The sequence below is a fragment of the Pithys albifrons genome, chromosome 3, assembly GCF_047495875.1.
Source record: "Pithys albifrons albifrons isolate INPA30051 chromosome 3, PitAlb_v1, whole genome shotgun sequence".
In the NCBI taxonomy this organism is placed as follows: domain Eukaryota; kingdom Metazoa; phylum Chordata; class Aves; order Passeriformes; family Thamnophilidae; genus Pithys; species Pithys albifrons.
The window spans coordinates 26,661,458-26,685,784 of record NC_092460.1 but is presented as its reverse complement, the minus strand read 5'-3'; the positions used below and the strand labels follow the sequence as shown (position 1 = coordinate 26,685,784).

The window sequence follows — 24,327 nt, the reverse complement described above, 5'->3', positions numbered from 1 at the left end:
TTTTTAATTCTCAGCTGTGTATTCACCCAAGAACAGTAGCTTTTCATTTTAATTAATCATCAAGGCTCCAACCCAAATTTTTAAAGTATCAGCCCTAAAATCCTGAAATACAGAAGAATCTGTTGTTACTTCCCCACACACAGAGACTGAGCAACATTTTGCACCCATTCCCGTTCCAGCACACCAGGAAGCAGGGACAGCAGGAGCCCCTGGCAGGGAGCAAAACTCCTGCTTGGACAATTGGAAGTCTGCCCCCCAATCCCACCAAACATTGCAAAGGTCCAGCCCTTCCAGCAGAGCACACTGCAGACACTGCAGTGGAGAGAAAGGATCAAAGCAACAGGAGAAGTTTCTTGCCCTCAGTCAACAGAGGTCTCTCTACAACAAAAATGACCTACCTGTCCTGTGGACTTCACAAAGTAAGAGGGCAAAAATATGTCCTGCCAGTACATTGGTTTTTTTGCAGAGTTAATCAACACACCAGCACATATGAAAAAAACCCTACTGTATTGATTAAAAATAACATTACATGAGGAAATTGGGTGGTTAGTGAACTGGTGGTAATTGACAAGACACTTCGCTAAACACATTTCAGACAAGGGAAGCTTCTTGCACCTATTTGCAAGTTGCAAAAACCCCACTGCTGCTAACATTTGAAAATAATTTAGTAGCACCTTTGTTGTTTGTGGAAAGAAAAGATGCCAATAAAGACACATTTTTAGATTCTTTGAAATTATATTTAATGATCACAAGCTTCTTGTATGGATAAAACTGTGTCTGCACAACAAAAAAGGGAGTTTCCACTACTACATAAATACATATACCAAGCCCTGCACAGAGAAACAATTCCTGCATCATTTATAGTTACTTTATGTACTTCATAATGTATGCATGGATGAGCTAAACTGAATGCAGGATACTTAAACTGTCTCATTTGTCCCGGCCAGTCACAATCACATAATTTAAGGATGGTCATAAAGAAATCCTCACTCAAACAGGGAACAGAAGGAGAAGTTAATTTTCTTGTTTGTTAGAAATGTACCTCCACATTTACAAGTGAAATTTAGGAGTGATAGGGATTTTCAGTATTTAAAACAACCGTAACAACACTAAACAAAAAAAAAAAAAGAAATCTGAAGCAGGTTGGGAAAAGCAAACTCAGAGGATTTCACTGGACAAACCCCAGGGCTGGCGCTCCAGCAGAAGTCACCATCAGGAACCAAACACCAGTTCAAGCTTTCCTCTGGTTTTTGAAGACATGAAGACCTTAGAAACACAGGTCTCCTTTCCACTCATCAGTACTCCATCCTGACAGCATTTCAAAATGAACTCTTGCTTAGTCTTGAAAACACAGAGAACCAAACAAACACGTTCTGGTGGTGCAGTCAGTGGCAAAAGGTCCCTTCTTGCCACTCCTTCCTTCCCAGGACCCAGAGCTCCTCAGCTGCCAGGAGCATTAGAAATCCCATTCTGTCGTACAGCCAGAAATTTCTGCTCTCACTCAAAACACTGAGCTTGCTGTACTCCTAACAAAGCTGTGTTCAAAACAAGTGCTGGCATGTGCATTTATGTTAAGACGACTGAATGGCCCTGCAGGTTGATAAAAGGTTCTGGAGTCTTTCACATACAACTGAAGTCGTCAGCTTGAACCTGACCCATATCAGTGGTGTCAGAAACCAGATGCAGCTGGGAGACTGCTGGTGTCCTACCTAACAGAGTTGGGAGTATCATTAACTCCTAGAACACAGATATATGTGCTGTTTGGTGTGCTTTGCACAGTGAGGACAAGACTCAGAAAGGAATGAATTTTGAACCTCCTTTTTCGTCCCTCCAGTGCAGCCTGCAGTGGCAGCTGGTAGGCTCTTCAACCAGATACAACATCCGTCGTGGATTGTGATACACCCTGCACAACTAAGTTTTACTTGAAAATATCCTCCAAGTTACCATTTCATATGTATGTATGGCCAAACTTCACGAACGAAGATTTTGGGAAGGTCTTTCCCCACGTGGGGGTGTTCCCTTCCAGCCTGCGCAGTGGATGTTTTAGGTGAGGCACGGCGTGCGCAGAACTGGCCCCACCGTTTCAGTCCTGAGGTCCATCTGCCACGGCCCAGTGAGCTTGGACAGTGACAGGGAAGTCCTCAGGACTGTCACAGCACCCGGTACTAACCGGGGCTGACCCTGGTGAGCATCCGAAATGTGACGGGATGGGATGGCAGGGAGGCATTGAACTGCCAGGGGATGGTCCCACTGAGACTCGAACTCACAACCTTATGATCAGAGTCCGAGTGCTCACCATTACACCACGGGACCACCCCACCATTACATACAGTATCACAAATTATCTACCACAGCTTGTGAACCTATGGATGACACACATCTCCAAGAGAACATGCTGGAAGAATCCATTTCTTCCACATCATGCAATAAAATCATGAAAATGTTAAATCTGAAGATCAGTCCTGAGGAAGAAATAAATTAAAAAACCCCAAAACAATACCATCCATCCGGAATCTGCCCTTCCCTCCATCTCCCAAGACCCCAACCAATTCTGCCAGTCAGCTTTCCCATGACAGCTCAATATTAGTAAACTCAATCTGCCACAAAAGATAAACATGAATGCATAAATTCCCTTTCTCATTTGTTTGCATATAAACATTTTGCCTGAATGAAGCCAAACCCCATCTCCCCTGAAACTCACTTCTGAGAGCAAAGGTCTCTGATCAGGCTACAGCTGGAAAACTCCACAAGATGTGGCCAATCCAATTGCAAAGTAACACTGAAATAAAGCCTGATTTGGATAAACCTCATTTTACTGGGATCTTCAAGCCTCTTATGTGCGCTCAAAATGGCCTGGTTTTAGCCCAATCTTACAACATCACACTGACCACTTTAAAAATCTAATTAACCTGGTGAAAAGTACCCCCTAGGCTCTACTTTTTGAGCCGTATCAAAATGCTTATCATCCTTCACCAAAATTACAGAGAAATAAAGAGTGATCCTCCCTGTGTGTGCTACAGGCTTTGCCCCTGCCTCGCTGAGGTGGCAAACCCTGCTGGCTCACTCTTATTCACACAGACTTGCACATGCTCAATAACACCATTGATTTTGTTTGTGAAGGCAGAGAGAATCCAATTTTAAAAAACCACATTGATTCCCACCCATTAAAAATGGAGCAAGCTGCAGCATTTGCTAAATGGATAGAAAAAGACTGAGGTCAGAGTGGAGGGGTGGGATAATGTCATTACTCTGAGCTTGTTCTGAAGGACAGAGAATTAGAAAAACAGAATAAAATAGTAACCATTTGAGTTCATATTATTTGCTGTACTTTCTAAATTACAAAAGTAGTGAGTCAACAACATGGGAGTGCCCGGGAACAGCGACAACGGATGCACAACGGAAGGCATCCAAGAGCATGTAGCTGTGATTAGTTGCATTTGGAGCATGAAGACACACACGCACACAGCAAAAGAGGGCACAGACACAGGAATCAAGAGAAAAGCTCTGCGAGTATCTGTGAGGGCCCTGTCTGCTTTTCAGCTCTTTGTTTTAGCACATTAAACAAACAGAGGCATCACACAGGTCACTGAGGACCTTCCTTCTTCAACTGTGGCCCCAGCTGCACTGCACACAAAAACTATTATTATTCTCTAATGGCTGCACCTTTTGGACAATGATTCAGTGTTCCGGGGTTTTTTTTTCCTCCTTTTGTGCAGTGCCGCTTAGTCTTTTGCTTCATTTTATGTTTTATTTGCACACTCTTGAAAGCTTCATGTAGTGACTAAAAATTCATGAGGCAGCCATAAGTAGGAGCCCCCACTTTCCCCTCCTCTTTCTCTAACCATAGCAAGCAGTTAAGTAGGTACTGGGCATAAATCGGTGCTGCTGCAGAAGCAAGAGGGTGGGAGAAGCTGCGGATGGGGAGAGAGATGCTGCAGCCCCTGGGGGTGCTTCCTCATCCTGCATCTGGGAGCACAAGCTAGAGATGGTTGGGCACATACAGGTGTTGGGCATCACAGCAAACATATTCCAGGGCACAGACACTCCATGCTTGATGTGGTGGTTGTACCTCAGCTCCACACTGTGCACTGCCCAATCACGAGCCTGCCCACGTGTGGCACAGCAGTCATTCATCTCTTCAATTTCAGTCCAACAACGTGAACAGACAAGTGCTTGCTAGCATTAGTGAGGCTTTCGTAATTGGTCCCAGCTGGTTAGTTGTAACATACCTTGCTGTTGAGCAACTACCTCGTAAGGCTGTCAGATATACCCTGGTTGCATAAGGAGGGTTAGTATCTTTACTAATTACGGGCTGCCACCAGCCTGTGTTACTCTCCAGATAAGAAAGCCTCTAAGCTCCTGGTCAGTGAAGTCCTCATTGGAAAGTCTTGTGCCAATTTCAAGCAAAGTAAACTCTGGCTGTAGCCACAGAAGCCTCCTGCCCATTCCACCAGGGTTGCTGCAGTGCCTCAGTCCTCTCTCCCCTCTGGCTGCTGCAGGCTGTGCTGCCAAGGCCAGCTACCTGCCAGCTCTCTGGCCAGCGTGCAGAAACCCTGGCTCACGGGTATCTACAACCACAGCATGGCAGATGTTTCAAAGCACTGTGAAGAAATGTAACCCCTAGTGCTCGGCCACACTGCCCATGAAAACTGCAACAGCAGCAAATACCATAGTGTGGCACAGCTCCAAAACGCTAAGCAAGACAACTCAGTATCAACCTAATGCTCTGTTCCAGGTGTGGAAGGGAAAGGTGCAACAATGTGGATCTCTCAAAAAGTGAAAGTGTAGAAGAAATATAATGGAAGTGGTCATTTCACAAGATACTTGAGCATACCAATGGCTCTCAAAACTTCAAAGTTTGCAACCATCCTCACTCCCCCAGCCCTCACTTCTCATGCAAATTTGATCTGTGTGATACAACAAGTCAGGGACATTTTCTGCCAAAAATCAAGCACTGATCCCTGCTTTCTGTCCCGTCACTGGGCTGCTCTGACAGCTCCCTTACAAAAGCAATGGCTAGAGTTGTATTTTGCACATAAGATTCTTACATGACTCAAAATATCATTTTGTGGTCAGTAATCAGATCCTGTTGCACCAGGCTAGGGTAAAAGCTGTGTCTGTCTAGGAGCTAGAGCTGCCAGGTTGCTCAAAAGCACAGGCCTTGAACTAGAAAAAGAGTCCTTTCAAATCCCATGTAAGACCAAACCACTGAACTGGTCTGCAAGGAGTGATCTATGTGGCTGTATTAGCTGTCTAGAGCAACACAGACCTTTGACATCCTCATTTTTCATCTGAGCCAACCTCTCATACCTTGGGTTTGCTCCTGCTTCTTTTCTCTCTCCAAATTCTACTCTGGCTGCCCTTCAGAGTGTGAGATGCGCACCAAGGTGCTAGGAAAGGATCCTCACAACTCAGCATGGGACTGACACTGCTGCGTTTCTAGAACTGCTGGAGAGGAGCAGCTGGCAATTCTTCCCTTCTCTGATGAGGTGGCTGAAGGTTTGGGCTTGCTCAAGGTCCACTCAACAGCTCCCCACCAAAGTGACAGGGGGTCAGCTAACTGTGTGTTGACACTCAGCTGCCAAACACGGGAGACAGATCCTTTTTCTAAGAAATGAACTATCTCCCCATGCACACCCAATGCCTCCAATAACCACACATGAACAGCAAACACACCACAACGCTTCATACCCATTACCACCATTCCTCATTTTAGAGCAGCAATTCAACACATGCTTTAACATTACCCATGACTCTGAAAACCAAGAGGACCATTCACATAAGCTTAATCTTAGTTACTCTTGCTAGATCATAGGTACTGAGGCTGGAAGGTAATTCTCTAAATCCAGTGTAAATGTTTAAAGTTTATTCCCAAAGGATTTATGTAGACATAAACATACAGATCAAAACCAAGCAAGTCTTCAGGAGCTTTTTACTACCTTCTAAATAGCCATGCACATGGATATTTTATCTCTCCTTTTGTATCTGCTTTCTTCCAACTGCTCAGTTCAGAGATGTCATACAGATCAGAGGCAGAGTTCAGGCTAGCACTGACATTTCATTAGAAGAAAAAAAAGATAGAATTGTGTTTTCTTATGTTCTCTGCTCTTTTATTGCTATTTTCAAAGTGAAGAACAGACCCTACCAAAGTGCTAAGGGCTGAAAACATGACTCTAAATGATACAGGAAACCCAACTTTGTGCCAATCCATTTTTATCCTCTCTCTGTGGCCATAACAAAGCCGAGAACAAGAGCTAAACAATAGAGAAAAAAGAATAATTTCAACATAATGTTTTTTTGCAGAAAGTAACATTGGTGACAGTAACAAGAATCCCTTCAAAAGACAGAATGTTGTCTTCCAACCCAGTTAACATGTCTTTCTGTTGCTCATTATGTATCTTACACATCAAGCTGTATTTTGACCTCGCTTTCAAAGGAATACATTTGGAGCCATCACATCTCTATGCATATTGGCACTGCTAAGTAAAATCCAGCCCATACTACCTTTCCCTTCCCTGGTCCCTCACACACCTGCCAAGAGGAGATAGCTTATCAAATGAGACTCCAGAAAAGCATTTCCAGCAACAACAACATGGCTACCTTCTGCTCTTGCTTGTGCTCATGACGCCCCTCCAGAATCCAGTCCACTAATTTAAGTGGCTAACAATGGCAAGAGCTGTATTTTTGACAATTATGGGGATGAAACACTTAGATAAAGCTTTTGTTTATATAGGTCTTCACCATTATTTCCTTTTACCTACCGAAATCAACTGGCAATATTTCATCACTAACTTTTTAGCACAGTAACCAGCAAATTCAGCCAGCTTCAGCTGAACCTGTTTACCTTTTTGATTTCATCTGTCCCTCTTAATACTGTTGTGAGCATCAAAGAAATATTTCATTTTCCTCTTGGATGACTATTCTCTGTTTACAATCTCTTACTGGCAAGTAAAATATTCTTAGACTAAATATACTGAACTTTTCTTATGTCATCAGATGTTCCTTCGACACCACTGCCCTGGACTTTGAGTGCAAAGCTCTGCATAGAAGCAACTGGTTAAAATAACAAATTCCTACCATGGTGGACCCAAAAAAGGCCATCAGCTTTCCTTCTGTACACCAGCTGTCTCATTAACATGCATGCTACCCCTCACGGTCATATGTACCATTATACCCTCTACTACCCTTTTGTTTAAGGGCCTCAGCCACAAAAATCTTTGTGCAGTAGGTGCTGTAAACACAGTCCTGCCCCAGCAAACACAGCATCCAAGAACTGTGCAAGGTAAATGGTGAGAGGCACCTGTAGGCCAGAGACTGGAGAGTACAGGGAGAAAACACGGTGCTGCTCAGCAGTATTACCACAAGCAATTCCAACCATACTATCTGCAGTTAAAACACAACTCATTACAGCAACTGCTCCTACTGATGTCAAGTTATCTGAGACGCACCTAACTTCCCACTGTTTGCCTCTGTGTGAGCACAAGCATCAGGTGCTGGTACACACAATTCTTCTCCTCGAAAGGCTTCGGCTGATGACCTCCTTGGGCTCAGAAGCTGTGCAAGTTATCAAGTTATCTGAAAACTGCCCATAAAACTTTTTACACTTTCCATGTCTTACCAGGCCTAACGTATTACACTTGCACTCCAGAACTTCGGGTTCAAACCAGCTACGAATGGCAGTTGCTGGTACACAGACAAACAACAACAAGCAGTTAACCCACCTCCTTGAACTGCAGAGATTTTGATTGGGATTCAGGGCAACTACCCCATATCTACCCTAACTCTGTCCCTAAGCAGGAGCATTTGGAGAGAAAGAGTAGGTTTGGTAGCAGGTAGAAGTCTGCTACTGCCCGCCTAATGCAAACCAGCAGAAGCACAGACTGAGGGAAGAGAACCTGGACATGTACCCAAGAACTGATCCCATGCAACCACAGCAATATCAAGGCAAAACTTGTCAGCACAGAAAGACTTGTGTCTGTGAAAGTAAAACACCATCTGCAATTACTCTGTCCTTTGATAAGCAGAAAACACAGGTCAAGCTGCCACTCAGGAACTCACAGATGACGTTCCAGCCCATCACCAGAGAGGGTCACTGTCCTGTTTGGAAACCAGCTAACTCTGGTCTTGAAGTCTCCAAATAGCAAGAAGGGTGAAACCTCATCTTCTTTCCTCCCACACCTTTCCTTATAAGGGGAACAGTAACTTCCAGGTAACCACGGCCTGTAAGAGGATTCCTCCTCTGCCCTTCCCCTCTCATTTCCTAGAGCCACTTCCTTTATATTTATTCCTCTTAGAACTGTCAATCTATCACAGCATTTATATATATGTGGACACCTCTCTTCTACATTTCTTTTTTTATCTTGTAAAATGCCACGAAACAACTATTGGATGATCTGGCCTAAATGGCAAAGGACATTTCCTTGACCTTCCTCTTTAAACAGGTAACAGCTGTGGCTCTAACTCAGCTTAAGTCAGGCCACGAGATTAGTGTTTTTCAAGCAAGATAACTGCTCTCAGCTGCTTGAGAATTACTCCTTTTCCCCAGTATGACGTGAGAAGAAGATAGCTACTAAGCCCCCACCTGAGAATAAGGTGCCTTTACAATTGTTTAGGCTAATCTGAAGCACCAGTACAGCAAACGGCTTGAGAAAATAGAAACTGGTGACTGAAATCACATCATTTAGGGGTCTGAAGGTGGGGAATGCATAACCCCATACTAATAGTAGCATCTTCAGGTAATTTATCTCTTCTAGTAATGACTCATTCCTTTATAAACCAACATCAATCACCTTTCTAACCTCATTGCTAATAAGCAGCAGAGCAGTAACACTTTCAATCAGAAAATGCTCTTCAGTGTAATACAGCTTTCCAGTACCACTGTGCTGGGGCCTAAAACCTGTGAACTTAATGAATGCACAGAGATACACAGTAAGCTTCCTCCATGTTACGTTTACATCTCTTGCCTGCAGTAAGCAAATGTACAGAGGGAGGTAAAAACCTGATAGGATTTAAATACATGGTACTTTAGCAAAGTATCCCTGAAATCCTGCGCAAACTGTGTTGCTAATGCTTTTTCATACTCAGAAGTGCAGATGATGAATCTCACTACTCATAATTCTTCTTATTTTCACACTTGGAGCACTGATCTCATGCCAACAGCCCCTTGCCTCATTTTGCTTCTCAGCAGACACCACTACCCTTGGCCAGCTACTGCCCTGACTCAAGTGTGCATTGAAATAAGTGTAGGAAGACACAGAAAATTCTACTGGTGTGTGACCACAGTGCATTCTCCTTCACTGTCCACCTATTGCTCGAGTAACATCTGTGGGTCACCACACTACTGTTCTATGAGCTGCTGTTGCTGTTCTGTCATTGGAGCCAAAAAAGAGAGCACTCTCTCCCTGCTCTGTTTTCTTTGCACTTAGTGAGGAAGTGACTTGAGTGGGAGAAAGAAGAGCAAACACAAAACCACAGAAGTAAGCAACTAGAAGCAGAGACCAAACTTTATGCCTTTCATATGCGTGCTAACAGCAGACTCTGATCGCAGCTGTCTCTTGCTGTAGCCCTGCTAATCATACCAACACACTCCCTGAAGAAGCAACTACTTGTCACAAAACTGAGCCTGGTTATGTCCCAGCCCCTGACTTGAGCACAGGCATCTTTAACAAAACACACCTGTATGTATTACAGAGATGGAGTCCAAAGTGTTACAGCCAATTGCTGGAATAGGTGGATTTTAGTTTCTCACAGGTAAAGCTTTCCATCTGTAGCTGTTTGAGACTTACCCTGGTACAGTAAATATGAGAGTGATCTTGATTTTTCACATCATTTCATCAGGCTGCAGTCTTAAATGGACTTACTGTGCATATGAAGCTTGAGAGAAGAAAAATAGCAGGAAATCCTGTGACAGGCTTATTTCAGTGATGATGTGAGAGAAACAGGAGCAGGAGAAGAAACAAAATGACAAAAAAAAAGAAAGTAAACCCAAGAATACCTCTGGCCAACTTACAAGCGGGGAGACTGTGACTTCCAAACCACTCCCTGATCCTCCCAGCTTTACTGAAACTAGTCTAGCTGCAAGCACAGAGAAGGTAGGGATGACTTGAGGATTCATTGCTAAGTTTAAAAGAAAAAGGTTTGTGATGTTTATGTCAGGAGCTCCCAGATGACTTCAAGTGGTGTAGTACACAGACTGGTAACAAGCACGTTCACACAACGCCTCCTTTCTGCAAGCCCTCAAAATAAGTACCTGGGAACTCCAGCTTAGCCCCATTTGAAGTGTTGTTTCCAAAGTATAAAGTGATGCACTTGGGGAGGTCAGCCCCAGGTGGGGGACTACATGGCATCTGGTGGTACCAATGCACAGGGAGTGAAGGTATGTTTGAATGGGATGCAGTAGAGACAGTGGGAAGGGGAAGGGGAGCAGAGTTCTCCAAAACCACATTCCTCTTGAGCTGATGTTGAGAAGGGTGAGGTGAGCTACCCCAGTTCCAGCAGGACACTGGTGGTTGACCACTGAGCCCTGGTCAGCAGCCATGTCACTGCAGCTCCCCTCCCACTCCTGTTCCCTGCCCACACAGCACTGTCTGAGCTGTGGGTAGCACCACTGAATGTGAATGGGGCTGACTGCATCTAGAGGGCTGCCTTTCCCTCTGTGTCGATCACTGATGTGCTTAAAAGCTGCAGGAGCCTTTGGAAGATGCTCTTTTTTGAAAAGCAAAATTGGATTTATCCTTTTTTCCCTGTTTTGTTTGCTCTTTTGCATCAGAACCAGAGCCCCTCACCTGTGGAGTGCACCAGCAGATGGAAAAACAGCTTCCAACCCTGGTACCTGCCTCTGGTTGCCTTCCACATACTCATTTCTGAATCCACAACACCCCTAATGAATTGGTCCCTGCCGGTGCACACAGAGCTTCCTTCCTTTCAAGCAACCAAGACAAAACTGAGATCTGCAGAAGGACTAATTACTGTCAGTGTCCTGTCTTTGCCATATAGGAGCTGTTTTCAGAGAAGAGAGAGGACTGAAGGGATTGGCTCAGTACTCAGTTGAGATATTCGATTTTCTCTCTCAGGCACACATGAGGCAAAAGGAAACAGCACGAGATTTCTCCCTTCCTTGGCCTATCAAAGACTTCTCTTTGCCAGGGAAAGGCTCCCTGTCAAGTTCCTTGCAAACATGCCTTTATTACAAGTATTCCTGTGCCTGGAGGCACGTAACTGGGCATATATTATACACTTGGTTAATAAATAAACAAAGCCCTCCTGTGACGGATGGCCTTTCTGACTCCGCACATGGATGCAGGGCTGGATCCTCCCAGAGCCAGGGCAGCACCATGAGCTGGAGCCGGACAGGGAGAAGCTGCAGCGTCACAGGGAAAGGGGCAGCTCACTGGCTTTGACAAGAAAGAGGAGGAGAGGGCGTGTCTGCTCAGAGGAAAATAAAAAACACTCAGGGAAATGGTAAGAAGGTTTCAACAGAGAAAACACTAGGAAGAGACCAGTCTGAGGAGATTGTTTAGGCTGAAATACAAGTCTCTTTGTTTTAAATTAGACTCCTAATGGGGAGTTATTTTGGAATACACGGTGTGAATCTTCTGTTGGATGCACCACAAGCACAATGCTGGTTTACCATCCCTGCTCCGAGGTGATTTATACACAAAGAAGCTTGGCAAAGAACTATCTTTGCCTGAGTTTTGTAAAACCAAACACCAACCTGGCCTGACTATCACAAAGATGGGACAAAGTGAAAAGCTTTCAGCTAAATGTCTGCAGCCTTCCAAGACTTGGTCTGAGTACAGCAAAACCAAGATTCAATTAATCCTGGTGTTGATTTTGAAAAAAAAATCCTGCTGAATTTTGGTTATGAAAAGAAGAACTCCAAACTTCAGCTGTCCTTGGGAAAGAACTTAACAACTGCTTAAAATAGTATAGCTTGAAGTCTGCTTTCCTTCACAAAGTCTTCCACAATGCATTGCTAGTTTTGCAAGCCTACAGCCCCATCAGACATGATCATCACTAAGTGAAACTGAGCTTACACTTCAGCAATGAACTCTGTGGTTTCACTCCAGTCCCCAGAAGAAACTTTCCTCCTCAAATTATCTATCTATCCTGCTCTTTACTTTGGAGAGGCAGAGTCAGTAAAGCAGTGAATGTTGCAGGTAGGACTGAAACAGACTGGCAGAGCAGTGGGGCTCCCACAGCTGCAAAAGCAGTCAAGTCTGAGATAGAGATGTTTTCACAAGTCCAGAATGGCAAAAGATTTTGAAATATAAATTCATTAACACTGTTACACAAGGACTTAACAGATGCCAATTCACTGAGTAAACAAATAAGCACAGCCTATCCCTAATGCCATTACAACTGCCTCATTTAAAGGGCAGTTTTGACCAGAATGACACATACTGTGAGTTGGATGATGAGGGAAGAGGTTGTGACTCTGTTCAGGAATCTGCCTTGCTTTCAGCATAGCTAGAGAACTGATACCTGTCATGGCACTACGTTCACGTGTGGCCAGATGCATCCAGTTTAGCCCCCTGCAATCTCAGGACCTGCACTCACCCAGCTAAGCATGTACAGCCAGTTAAAAACCACACCTGCACAGAGCCTCACTACACACTCTGTATGGGCGGTTGACGACATGCACGTAGCCTTTACGCCTGCATATTTTCTTGTAGTGTCTGAAACTAGACTGATAAACACCTCTTCAAACTGATACTTCATTCTCTGTTATCCAAACATTTCATCAAAGGCCACTTACCTACAAAGCAGACATCTCAACTCAAGCCAGACACGCCACATACCAAAGGCTTTTGAAAACAAGGAACCAAACCTACATTTATCCACTAATAGTGCTGGGGTGACAGCCATTATTTTATATCTGCAATATTTTGCAAATTCTAAAAGACTTAAATCTCGTAAGGTGATTATGCCATTAATTAGGGAAATGCTATCATCCCTGAGGTACCAACACAGCAGATGTTTCAGCTGAACAGCAAAGAAAAGCCAAGAGGGCAAGGTAACAACATACTGATAGTGCCCCCACGAGCAGCCCCACTGCTCTGAGCATCCCAGTGCTGCCACCCATGATAGGGAACCACTCTGGTTCCAGCAAGGGAGGACCACAGCTCTCCCTGCTACCCCAACCATCCCCCCTCCCAGAGGGCAGTACCCCCTCTACCACCCACGGACATGAATGGAGGCTCTAACAAAGGGGACACCTGTTGCAGCCTGAGCCCTGTATTTCTCAGGATGTGAGTTTTCCCAGGAAGCTGTTCATACATAGCTTATGAACCCAGAAGGGATGTCTCTGGTTATTCATCTCTCTGAATCTCTGCAAAATGGAGATCATAGAGACTACCTCAATGATCTTCCCTTCAAACTGTAGCATGAAAAAGAAAAGAAAAAACTAAAATCCCTGGAAGATACCCCGTGACGCAGCAGCTGTCAGCGATTTTTGATCAGTTCCTCTGTGAACGGGGCTTCATTTCTAGCTTAAGCTTGTCTGGCTAAAACTGCCAGCTGCAGAGCCCTGTGCTGCACTGTGAGCTGGGCAGAGCAGCCTTCCATTGGCAGCTTCAGTTCCTCACACAGGCACCCCCAGACCACGGCTGCATCACCATGTACCCCATGAAGGGTCAATGATCAGACCCAGGCAGATGCAGCTGGTGATAAGGGACAAGATGAAGGACTATGGTGACTGAGGGGCAGACTGGGACCCCTGTCCCAACCAAGGGACATTTGGACAGTCACTAGTCAGGCCCTACACATGCTGGCTAAGGATGCCACATGAGAACCACAGTGAGTTTTGCACCACAGGCTGAAGATGGGTTGGCAGAAGAGGGACAATCTTCACAGCTACCCCCACTTAAATGACAACTCTGGCCACAGGCTGTGGCTGTGATGTTCTTTGCCATGGCAGGGCAGGGCCCATGGTGTGACCCTGCTGGGGCTCATTCCCTTCATCAGAAGCCTGGGGCTGGCACTGTGACACGATGGTGCTGCCCTCCCGGAGAGGGATTCTTGGCAGTGAGGGAGTTCCTGCAAGGCCCACGTTAGGCTGTCACGTTCTGCTTCCCTTGGGCACCTTTATAGTCAGAAGCAAGAGAGAAATATCACCAGAGTATCAATTATGGCAGCAGATCTAGCCTTGAGCAGGCTATATCCTCTGAGGATTGGGAGCTAAATTCTGCTAGACTAAAGATATTTTGATATCGGTTTTGATATTTCTCATCCCACTTTGCCACCTCAATGCCATCACCATCCTCCTAGAGAGCACTTGCTTAGAAATATCCCTGATGAGACAGGAACATTGCTGAGTTTGGGGCACCCAGCAAGGGCCCCCGAGCAGCACTAGCAGCGCAATCCCAAGTCCCATTCCATTCCTCCCACAAGAAACTGGGTTGAGGGATCCAGTTCATTTTCAGAGCACATTACATGGCAGCAATGGCAAATTACTCACAATAAAATCTGCAAGCAGCCATGGGTCTGTCTTAGTTTATGCTGGGCTATGCAGATTCAGGTCAAGAAAGAGCACAGAGTTTTAAAGACACTTCTAAATTCCACCTCCAGGAGAAGAAAACAGGCCTACCCTTTGCAGGAGAAGGAAAGGCCTTACATTGCTCTGAGAATGAGCATGATCCCAAACACCTTCCAACCCTTGAAAGGATTTGGCCATCACATTTTCAAAAGTAGTAATATAGAAAATAAAAAGCAAGCTGTTAAAATATGGGGGCAACTTAAGAATTTGCTCCCCAAAGCCCATGACAAAAACCCCTCCAGCTGAGAGCGAATCTCTACATTTTATTCCCCAGTGCTCTGCCTCATCTTTCCTTAAATGCATGAGGCACAGGTCTCCTGTCACTTCTTTGGCATAACTGCTGAGAGTCTGAGAGGTTTTACTACTCTGAGGAAGCTTTTCCTTCACATTCAGCTTAAATGTGCCATTTCTTGAAGTCATCCCCTTGTCTTTTATACTCCAGCAAGCAGAACAAGTGTAAATTAAATGGAAGACACATGAAATCTTTATAAAGCCCAGTGTTTCCCCTAGCATGAAAGTTCCTTCTCTTTGGAGTGGAAGGGGTCTTTACTCTGTGCTGTATTTTACCCTGTGAGAAAATGAGGAAGAATCTAAATTTTCCTCATGACTTGAATTTAGCTTAATCAGCAGCCCCCTGCTGATGTAATTCAACCAAACAAGATTTTTCTTTATTTTTTTTCCTGGTGAGCTGCTGCCCCTTTTCCCTCCTCCCACCAATTCAGGCATGGAAAACAAGGGAGGAATTAGACAGACAGAACTTATTATCTATCAAGCTGTAACTTCAGACTGGGCAGGAATAACATTAAAAATATAAAAAGCAAATTTTATCAAGCCTTTTTCCTCCCCAGAGACTGACACAAAAATATTCCTTGTTTGTCGCTGAGAATGAACCATTTTTCTCTTTCATTTCTGCTTTCTGTCACATATTTCATTTTGGCTGCCCCTTCCGTCTTTCAGCTAGGGACCTAGGCTGCTAACACAGAATCACAGATAACAACAAAATGCCTGTATTATCTTTTTTTTTTATTTCTAGTCTGCCAGGTAATTGCAACCCTAAAAGCTTTTACATATTTACCACAGAAACATGTCTCTCCTGGAGGATGGGACTGTCATCAGGTAGAATATTTCATTTAATAAGCCTTTTCTGAGGTATAACTAGAGTTGGGGATTTTTCCTGGCCTCCTTCAGAGCAAAGGACAAGCAGATAAAAATCAGCTGCTGCAGTGCTACACTGTCAAAGTTCCTGTTCCTGTGAAAAATAACTCTTTCCAAGCTCAGAGTTCAGGTAGGTTTTGCCACTGTGAAGTTTAAGAAGTAGGAAAAGGGTCTGTTATCAACTCATGTTGGTTTTTTGCGCCTAGTCGTATCCATGTATATGACAGATTTCTTTCCTATTTACAAACAGAGTAAGTACCTTCCTTTTCTGTAACCCATCTGATGAGCTGTGCATGTTGCCAGGACTGATTCTCATTAAATCAGTCACCAAGAAGGATCACATTTTCCCTCGCCACCCGTTTCACAGACGTGCAACAACAAAAACATGGTCTGAACATTTCTAAATTCAGCTGTTATCTAAAGATAAATTTCATTCCCCCCCTCCCAAGTTTTCAACGTCCTCTGCAATGTAGCAGTAGAATTGTGCTTCTCTGTCCTTGAGATGTTGAATCAAGCTGACTGTGCCTAAGAGAGGGTCTGAGAACATCTACAGAGAGGCTTTGTGCCATGGAATCAAGATAGAAGGTGAGGATGACCTTCCAGTGCTTTGGTAAAACTGTTCAACACAATTTAGAGCAATACAGTTGGTTCACACATTTCACTTCAGGCACACCTATGTAGAGGTCAGAACTCCATCCTAACACATAATAACAAAGCACTGTGTGTGGGAATCAACAGACCACTCCTGGTCCTCAGTCCAACACCAAATCACTGACAATACTCATTCAGCTCTACCAACAGCTTGGTCTGACCAGGCCGCCTGCTTGCCTGGAAGAGAGTTGACAAGAGCCAGCCAGAATGCTCCCAAGTGACTCTAGCAAGCTACACAGCCTTTGTGAAAACTACTCCGTGACAAAGCACCTTCTGCATCCACACAGTTTTCTGTGGGCCAACCTCATTATTACAAATCCCCTGTTTTCATATATGAGCAAGGACTGGGAGATATATTTGAAATCTGGATTGTTTAGATTACAGTAGTTCTGACACCAAGAACCTACATGCATTGACTTGGAATAGAAATGTGGACTCTCCAGAGACATTCCCTCTTTTGGAAACAGTGCCAAAAAGAACAAAGTCAACAAGCCATTCTAAGAGCTACCTTTGTTTAGGATTAAGGGATGACTTTCATTCCTTTACATGAATGTAGCAAAATTCCCATGGTTAAAATATTTCTAGCAATGTTACATGAGCCCAGTCTCTTACCTGTAATATCTGGATTGAAGGTAGGTAGAACACACAGCTTTAGACACATGGCTAGCTGAACCAAAGTCTATGACCTTGACCCTATATGGCTGTCGAGATGGGTCTACCAACATGATGTTCTCTGGTTTGAGATCAGCATGAATCAGTCCCAGGCTTTTCAGCTTCATTAGGGCAGTTGCTACCTGCTGGAGAATAGGTCGAATGTACTTAAGGGGCAAGGGACTGAATTTATTTTGCTTTAGGAAATCATAGAGGTTCTGCTCCAACATTTCAAAGACTAAGCATGTGTGATTCTTGTGCTGGAAGCACTCATAAGCACGGACAAAGTTGTAATCATCTGCACTTTCTGTGCTCAGCCGAGCCAGGATGCTCACTTCAATCTGGCCTTGCCGGGCATAGGAAGGGTGGTTTTTTAGGATCTTGATAGCCACAATCTCATTAGTGCCACGCTTCCAGCATTTGACTACTTGTCCGAAGGTTCCACGGCCAAGAAACTCTAACACTTCATATGTGTTGGTCATGGAACAGAGCACCTCATGTTGCACCAGCTGGTAATCCCCTTCACTGTTGGAGCCACTGTTTTTGGAGGTGGCTGTGGAAGTGGTGGCGGTGGCTACAGTGGCCCCACTGGCATTGTTCTGAATCATTGGTGGATGCTCCTCGATAATCTGCACGCTGCTTGTGTTCTCAATCTCCTCACTCTTGCGCTTAAGTCCACATTTTTGGTAGGTGTCCAGAAGGCTCACAGTGCTGCGACGCATCAGGTTGTGTGGCCCGCCCAGTGTTTGCCCAGACACTGCAACCACACCAGAAGTGCTGTTGGCAGATGTCACCACGATGTGCCCCGTGCTTGCTGGAAAGATGATGGTCTGTTCGTACGGGATGCTCGGATTAGGGATCTGGAGGGAGGCGTTGACGGCTGCGGCGGCTGCTTGGGAGGACTGCACGTTCTTGCTCTGGCTGTAGACTTTGCTGTGTGTGCCGTACCCAGTCATATCCCAGTTTGAACTCGGCTCCACTTTCAGTTTCTTCACGCTACAGAAGGCACTTGACTGAAGGGTATGAGGAGAGAAAACTTGCACATGCGAGGCCATACCTGCAATACAACATCAGAGTGAAACCACAGAGTCAAGGTGCCTTCCCCAGCTTTTTTCATTTGCTCAGTGGCAGGAAAGGGAAATGGGATACATACAGCCTTCAAATACAGCACACACACACACACAAAAATCACGTCCTTCCAGAAATATGTATTCAACACAAATAAGATATTATGCTCGAAAATAAATCATTACCCCTGATTGAACTATACTAACAACATTCAAGATTTATGCTCTCTTGCTCTCCCCCTTCCCATTTTTAATAACAGGAATGCACATGTTATTTTTACCTCCCCTGTCTAAAGAGACTCCTATTCCCATTGTCCCTCTGGAATAACTCATGTCAAATACTGCAAAGTATTCTGACTACAGAAGCCAAATCTCAAATCCTTAGGCTCATCCTATATTAAGCAGTTTGGGGGATCTGACTTAAGCCCTCCATTTATTTCCATAAAACCACTGTGTAGCTTCTGGCCTGCAGGGAATCAAGATGGGACCAGCAGAAGATACACTGTGACAAAATGGAGGTGCACAGACAAAGTTGAGGAGCCAGGACAGAAGAAGAGGATGTCTCAGACTGCCTGCCAAGTCTGCGTGTGGGAATCGTGCACAATGCTGGTCTATGCTCAGGGACACTGGAGATGGGAGTTACACAACATGAGCTTTCCTGTGTGCTGTGTTATCCAAGATTTATAAAATTGTGTTCATCTATGCTTATTCACAGTGACAATACCATCACTGTAAAGATGATCTCCTGGTAATTAACAGCGTTGTTAATGAAAGAATGTACACATTAGCATGTGGCAGAATTAGCATCTAATATAACTTTACTTTTAAAGTAAAGACAAAAACCTCTTTTAATGCAAGTTTCTTTAGCTTCAGAAGAGTTAATGACCTTCTAAATCTTTATTAAAAAAACGAACACCAAACCCCAGAACATCATAACCAAGATGAAAATAAAGTATCACTGAGACAGACTGACTGAAAGATTCTGAGTAATATTCCACTGACACAGAAAATGCGCCTATTCAGAAAAAAAGATGTGGTCTACAGAAAAGGGGACATCTAAGTCCTGACTTGCTGCCAGCTTTCCCTGCCCAGGGTAAGGATAGTACTGCTGGGGCAAAGGTATTGTGGAGAACAGAAATCCGTGGGGATTCCTGGGGATGGAGTCAGCGCCCAATGGCAGTTAGTGCAGAAAGGCACAGCCTCCTTCACCTTTCTATCTGTCATCAGTGTTTCTTTTTAATAAACCAGAATGACTAGGGAAGAAAAAGACAATATGCTGTGCTGGCACCATTGCGGAATTATTAAGCAGAATCATAACCTTGACTTGTTTTCAACTTTAAAAAGTTAAAAGCTGAATGACTCCTTCCATAACAAAACCACCACAAACTCCGCAATGCACAGGGATGACATCTTCATGTGGAGGCCTGACAGTATCTGACACTCCTGAGAGAAATCCATGCTCCATTAGTCTGCGTTGCATTTTGGAAGATTTTCTGGAGCTCGTGTGTACACATACAGACTCACACACAAGCATGCATAAACTTATACACTCATACAGAAAAACATGACCATTACTGTACGGTCAACAAAGCTCAGTAGCATGGTCAAGCAAACAGACCTAAACACATCCAATTTTTTAGTTAATTCCCAGCTGCCCAAAGCCCAGGAACTGCTCAGGAGAGGGGTGCTGTGGCAAGTCAAAACCCACCATACATAGCCACTCAGAAGTAACCAGCAAACCAATCGCTCCAATTTGCTTCAAGACCCCCACCCTCATCCCTGCCACAGTGATGAATTTATGAGGACAGGGTAGACGCAGGAGAAAACCCCCATCAGGACACATGGGAAATGCCTCACCCCCTGCTTAAACATGCAACATAAAACCCCACTGACCCTGCTCTAACAATGAAGCCCTGCAAACCACACTGTGCTCCCCTCTGCAGACGTGACCCCTGTCTCAAAGGGGATTTCTGACGCTGTTTGCTGTCATTCCTTTTAACTCCACTCCCCCCTGCCTCCTAACCTTCTTGGCAGCAATTTCCAAGGTCCCTGCAACTGGGTACTCAGACCCCCTCCAGCTCCCTTCCTCTCTAAGTACTTGCTCTCCTCTCTCCTTTCCACAGGGCAATGCTGCCACGAATGCTGTTGCATGTGGCATGCGGCAAGCTCAGAGAAACGCAGTATTACTCAACTTGTCATGCTGGACACAAGTATCGTATGTGAGTGAGCCAGAACCATGTTTGTTCTTCCACTGATTAAGAAGAGTCACGGTGTTCCTTCTAGTACAGTACCAACCCGCCTGGAGAGAGTGGGGTAGGTTTGATGTATGTTTTCCCCCTGGACGTGAATAATATAACACACATAATTGGTAACATATTGTGGACCTAGCAGAGGTGTAATTTATAGCTTTATGGCTTTCAGTCCATGGTGTGCTTGAGCAATCTCTCTTTCTACAAAATAAAAAGGGAAAAAATGACTGACACAGAACAAGAACAGCCGTTCTCCTCACACACTCCTCTAAAGATAACACAAAATGATCGAGGCACCCCAAATTAAAGTCAAGGAAGATCAGCAGCTGCAACTTTCTCAGTGCCCCTGTAAAAACAGGATAATCGCCACCATTAAGGGACAGACTTTCAACTGGTGCAAACTGGCAGTGCTCCAGTTGGTATCAGCTGACTCTAAAAACAAGGTCAGCAGTCACTCAACATTGTCAATGTCAGATGGCTGCCTGTGGTCACTGGTGAAACGAGTTGTTGTTAGGGACTGGTTTCCACATCAACAACCAGCCCCTTGCTGTCCCCGAAACACTGCTGGCAGCCTCACCACGGGGACAGGAACAGGAGAAAAACACTGGCCCACTCTGGTACCCCAAAAAACAAGGGTGTGAAGGAAGCAGTGTTTTCTTGTGGATAAAGGGAGGACTTTGGACTCTTCCTGCCACTTTCACCCTCCTCAGAGGTTATATCCCATCACAGGAGAGGTATTTTTTCCCCTATAAAAGAACTATGAAATCTAATTCCTTCAAACCAGAACAATTTTCTCCCATTTGAGGTTCTAGGGGCTCACCTGTAGGGAGAACAGCTCGGTGAGTTCTTCAGCATAGTTCAATACTAAAAAATTACAGGCTGATTGACAGCTCAGTGATAGGAAAAGAAGGATTCTGCAGCAAAGTAATTTTTATTGCAAATTTGCCTGTGCAGTTAATGCGAGTGGAACACAGCCCTAAATTTCCTGAGGACACAATCAAACTGTGTTGGTGGCATGTCCTTTTTTCCAGAAAGGATCTCTGCTCCGTGGCAATAGCAGAAATAGTAATAAATGTGAATAAAAGTCAGATGGTTAGTTACAGGGATCAAGTTCCTCATTACAGCCTGTAATATGATTTACAACTTCAGCCTTTTGATTACACAGGCTGACAAGAGCTTGCCACAACATCCATGAGGAAGCAAGCCAGCAGTAATGGGGAGATCCATGCCAGTCAAGCCCAAGTGACACCGATGCTTCAGAGACAGTGGGGATGCCCCCAGGGAGCATCCTCACTCCTGAGGTCTTGGAAAGATAGAGGGGCCATAAGCCATGGAGGGATGGAAAATGGGACGTTTCATTTGGGAAAAGTCCTCTTAAATACCCACTCCCATGTCTGACAAGAAACCTTCTGTGCTTGGCCTCTCATGTCACCTCTCCTCACTGCAGGAAGATCCTAGCAGCCACCTTTCCGCTTTTTAAATAGGAAGCCCGAGGCTGCCACCCAGCTCCTCACATTTTTGCTCTCCACCAGGAGGGGAGAGGGTGAGGATACTCGACATAAGCAGCTTTGCTCACAGAGCACTCCTACTCACCTGAAGCCCAGCTCAGCAGCCCCACCCACACTACCAAAGTCTTTGGCTGGACTAAGGCAAGCGGCAATATTGGCTGAGCTTGGTCCCTGCCTTGGCAGGGGTGCAGGGCAGCTCCCCATAGGCTCAGTTACCCAGCCAGGATGCAGCCAGGACTCCACAACAGCTGTTTGTCCTGACAAGTGCAGGTCTAAGTTTTATATTACCCTTGAGCACGGTGAGTTTCTGGGCAGGGAGCAGAATCAATGTTGGGCACCATGCATTAAATAAAATTGATAGTTCCTTTAATAATGAGTTTTAGTGTAGCCATTTAAAGCTCTCACACAACTGACAGTAACTGGGTTTAATGGGGCCTTCCCTGTCCTTGATAGTACTCACGTAACTCCCCGCAGCATCTACATGAGATGAAGTATGTAGTATGCAGCCAGGGGATAATGTTAAAACATCTGGAACGACTTTTATTAAAAGACTTGAGGGTTTTTTTTCCTGAGACCTCCTCCCACGTCAGCTTTCACTTAATAATAATTTAGCAGGTGCTATTTACAATTCAGATGGCCCTCTTCTGCATGCACACACAAATCATGCAGCTGCCTCACTTATACTTCTAATAGGTTTCAGGAAAGCAAATGAGGTAAAGTTCCTTATCCACCCACCTTACCCCAAAGGGCAAAAACCACACTTTGGGGACTAAAGTAGGAACAGTTTGAAAGTCACTGGTGTTTTCTTCTGCTTTACTCCTAGCACTTACTGTTGATTTGTAAGTGTGGCCTTTGTGGTGGCAAGAGACCAAGCCCCTGCACTGTATTAAGTAGCAGTAAGACCTTTTGCAGTACCTGCCGAGCTGCCAGTGCTCTGTAACCAGAGGCTGCTTGCTGACGGCCACCAGAATGACACTGCCTGCTTGAAAAATATTGTAGAAAGCACATGGTGTGTGTTCAGCATATAAATGATGCACACAAGACACTGCTGAAATAAGTAGCTTCCACTTCTCCCCACAGAGGCACAAGCCTGCAAATCCATATACACACCCAGATTGAGAAGGCAGTAAAAAGGGGATCTGCCAGGTATAGCTAATGTACCACACCTTCAAAATAGCCACATCTTCACAGTGTCCCCCGTGCAGCCCCTTTTGAGGCATTGTCCCCAGCACCACTGTGCTCTTGGAACCTCCTTAAAATTTATGTCCCTGGAGGCTATAGGAATTCTTTCCCTTGAGGTACCAAATTGGAGACAACCTCAAAGCAGAGCTCAGACCTCAACAGTCTCAGCTCCTTCCTGTTCCTGGTGAGCAGAAGATGTCAAGGAAACCTTCATTCCAGTTGAGAATCTCCCTGCCTTCCTGCTCTGCTTTTCCTGTCTTGCTAGTAAAACTGCCTCAACCTAATCAGTAGTTTTCCAAATGCTTACGTAGTGTGCAGTAGTTCTCAAAGATGTGACAGAGCCCAGCCCAAGCACTGCTTCTGATTTGGATTCACATGGCTGCAAGCTGCCACGTTTGATCCACATCTCATGGCCAGACAAAAAAGCAAGACCTCCCAATGCACAGAGTAGCCATAAACAAAAGCGAATGGACAAACACAAACATCTGTCTCCTTCCCTCTCATTCCCATTCAAAAAGCACATCCCTGAAGTTCAATGGCCAGGGAAATCTCATCACCATGACCTTCAAACTGCATATCCCCCCACCACCCTGAGTGCCCTCCTACGTATCCCTTTCCTTCATTTATTGTAACAACAACCCTGCCTACTATTTCATTCTGTGCATCGTGACTTTCATTTATAGGTATGATAAAAATTATCAACCAGGACTTAGTACTCTTGGGCATGGAGGTGGAGTAGGCAGTTACTCCCTATCACGGTCTGAGGAGGTTATTTTGGCATGTGGCTCAGGATACTGCTATCTCTCCTCACAAACCATCTTTGTTTCCTTCCTCATCTCCCTTTTAACTCCTTAAGACCAGGGCAACTCATCTGCTAGGTACTGAAAGCCTCCTCTGCTGACCACGGCAAAGAGGACACAGCTCGGAAAATCCAGAGTCTTTCCTCTGAGCCAGTCCTGTCCATCTTGTTCCCTTGGTTGAGCATCCAGTTTCACCACACCTACCTGTGGCCATAGGAAGTGCTGGGAGACAAGGTAAGGACTGGCTGGGACTTCCAGCCAGCATGTCTAGGAAGCAGGGCATTTGGCAGGCCCAGGCTTTGTGCCTGTGTACTGACGCAGGCTGAAGGCTGGTGAGGTGGCACATGTCTGTTTTCCCCTCCAGGACATCTTCAGGGGGATGGGTGCTCTCTGGTGCATGGACCACACAGGGCAGCACTTCTTTTCCCAAGGCTATGGCACGGAGACAAGGCAGGCAGAGCTGTCCATGCTAGGTCCATTTGCACCAGGAAGCATCTCTGCGACCCCATGTGAGAGCCCTCATGAGCA

At 45.1% G+C, this 24,327-nt stretch overlaps 1 protein-coding gene across 5 annotated transcripts in view; it reads right to left on the bottom strand.

The window, feature by feature from the left end:
* HIPK2 (homeodomain interacting protein kinase 2) overlaps positions 1–24,327 on the bottom strand; it is a 140,868-nt gene that overhangs the window by 78,416 nt on the left and 38,125 nt on the right. For all 5 annotated transcript variants that reach the window (XM_071551090.1, XM_071551094.1, XM_071551091.1 and 2 more), the window contains exon 2: positions 16,955–18,050. In XM_071551090.1, the coding sequence (XP_071407191.1) occupies positions 16,955–18,050 (1,096 nt within the window). The remainder of the gene's footprint in view (positions 1–16,954; positions 18,051–24,327) is intronic.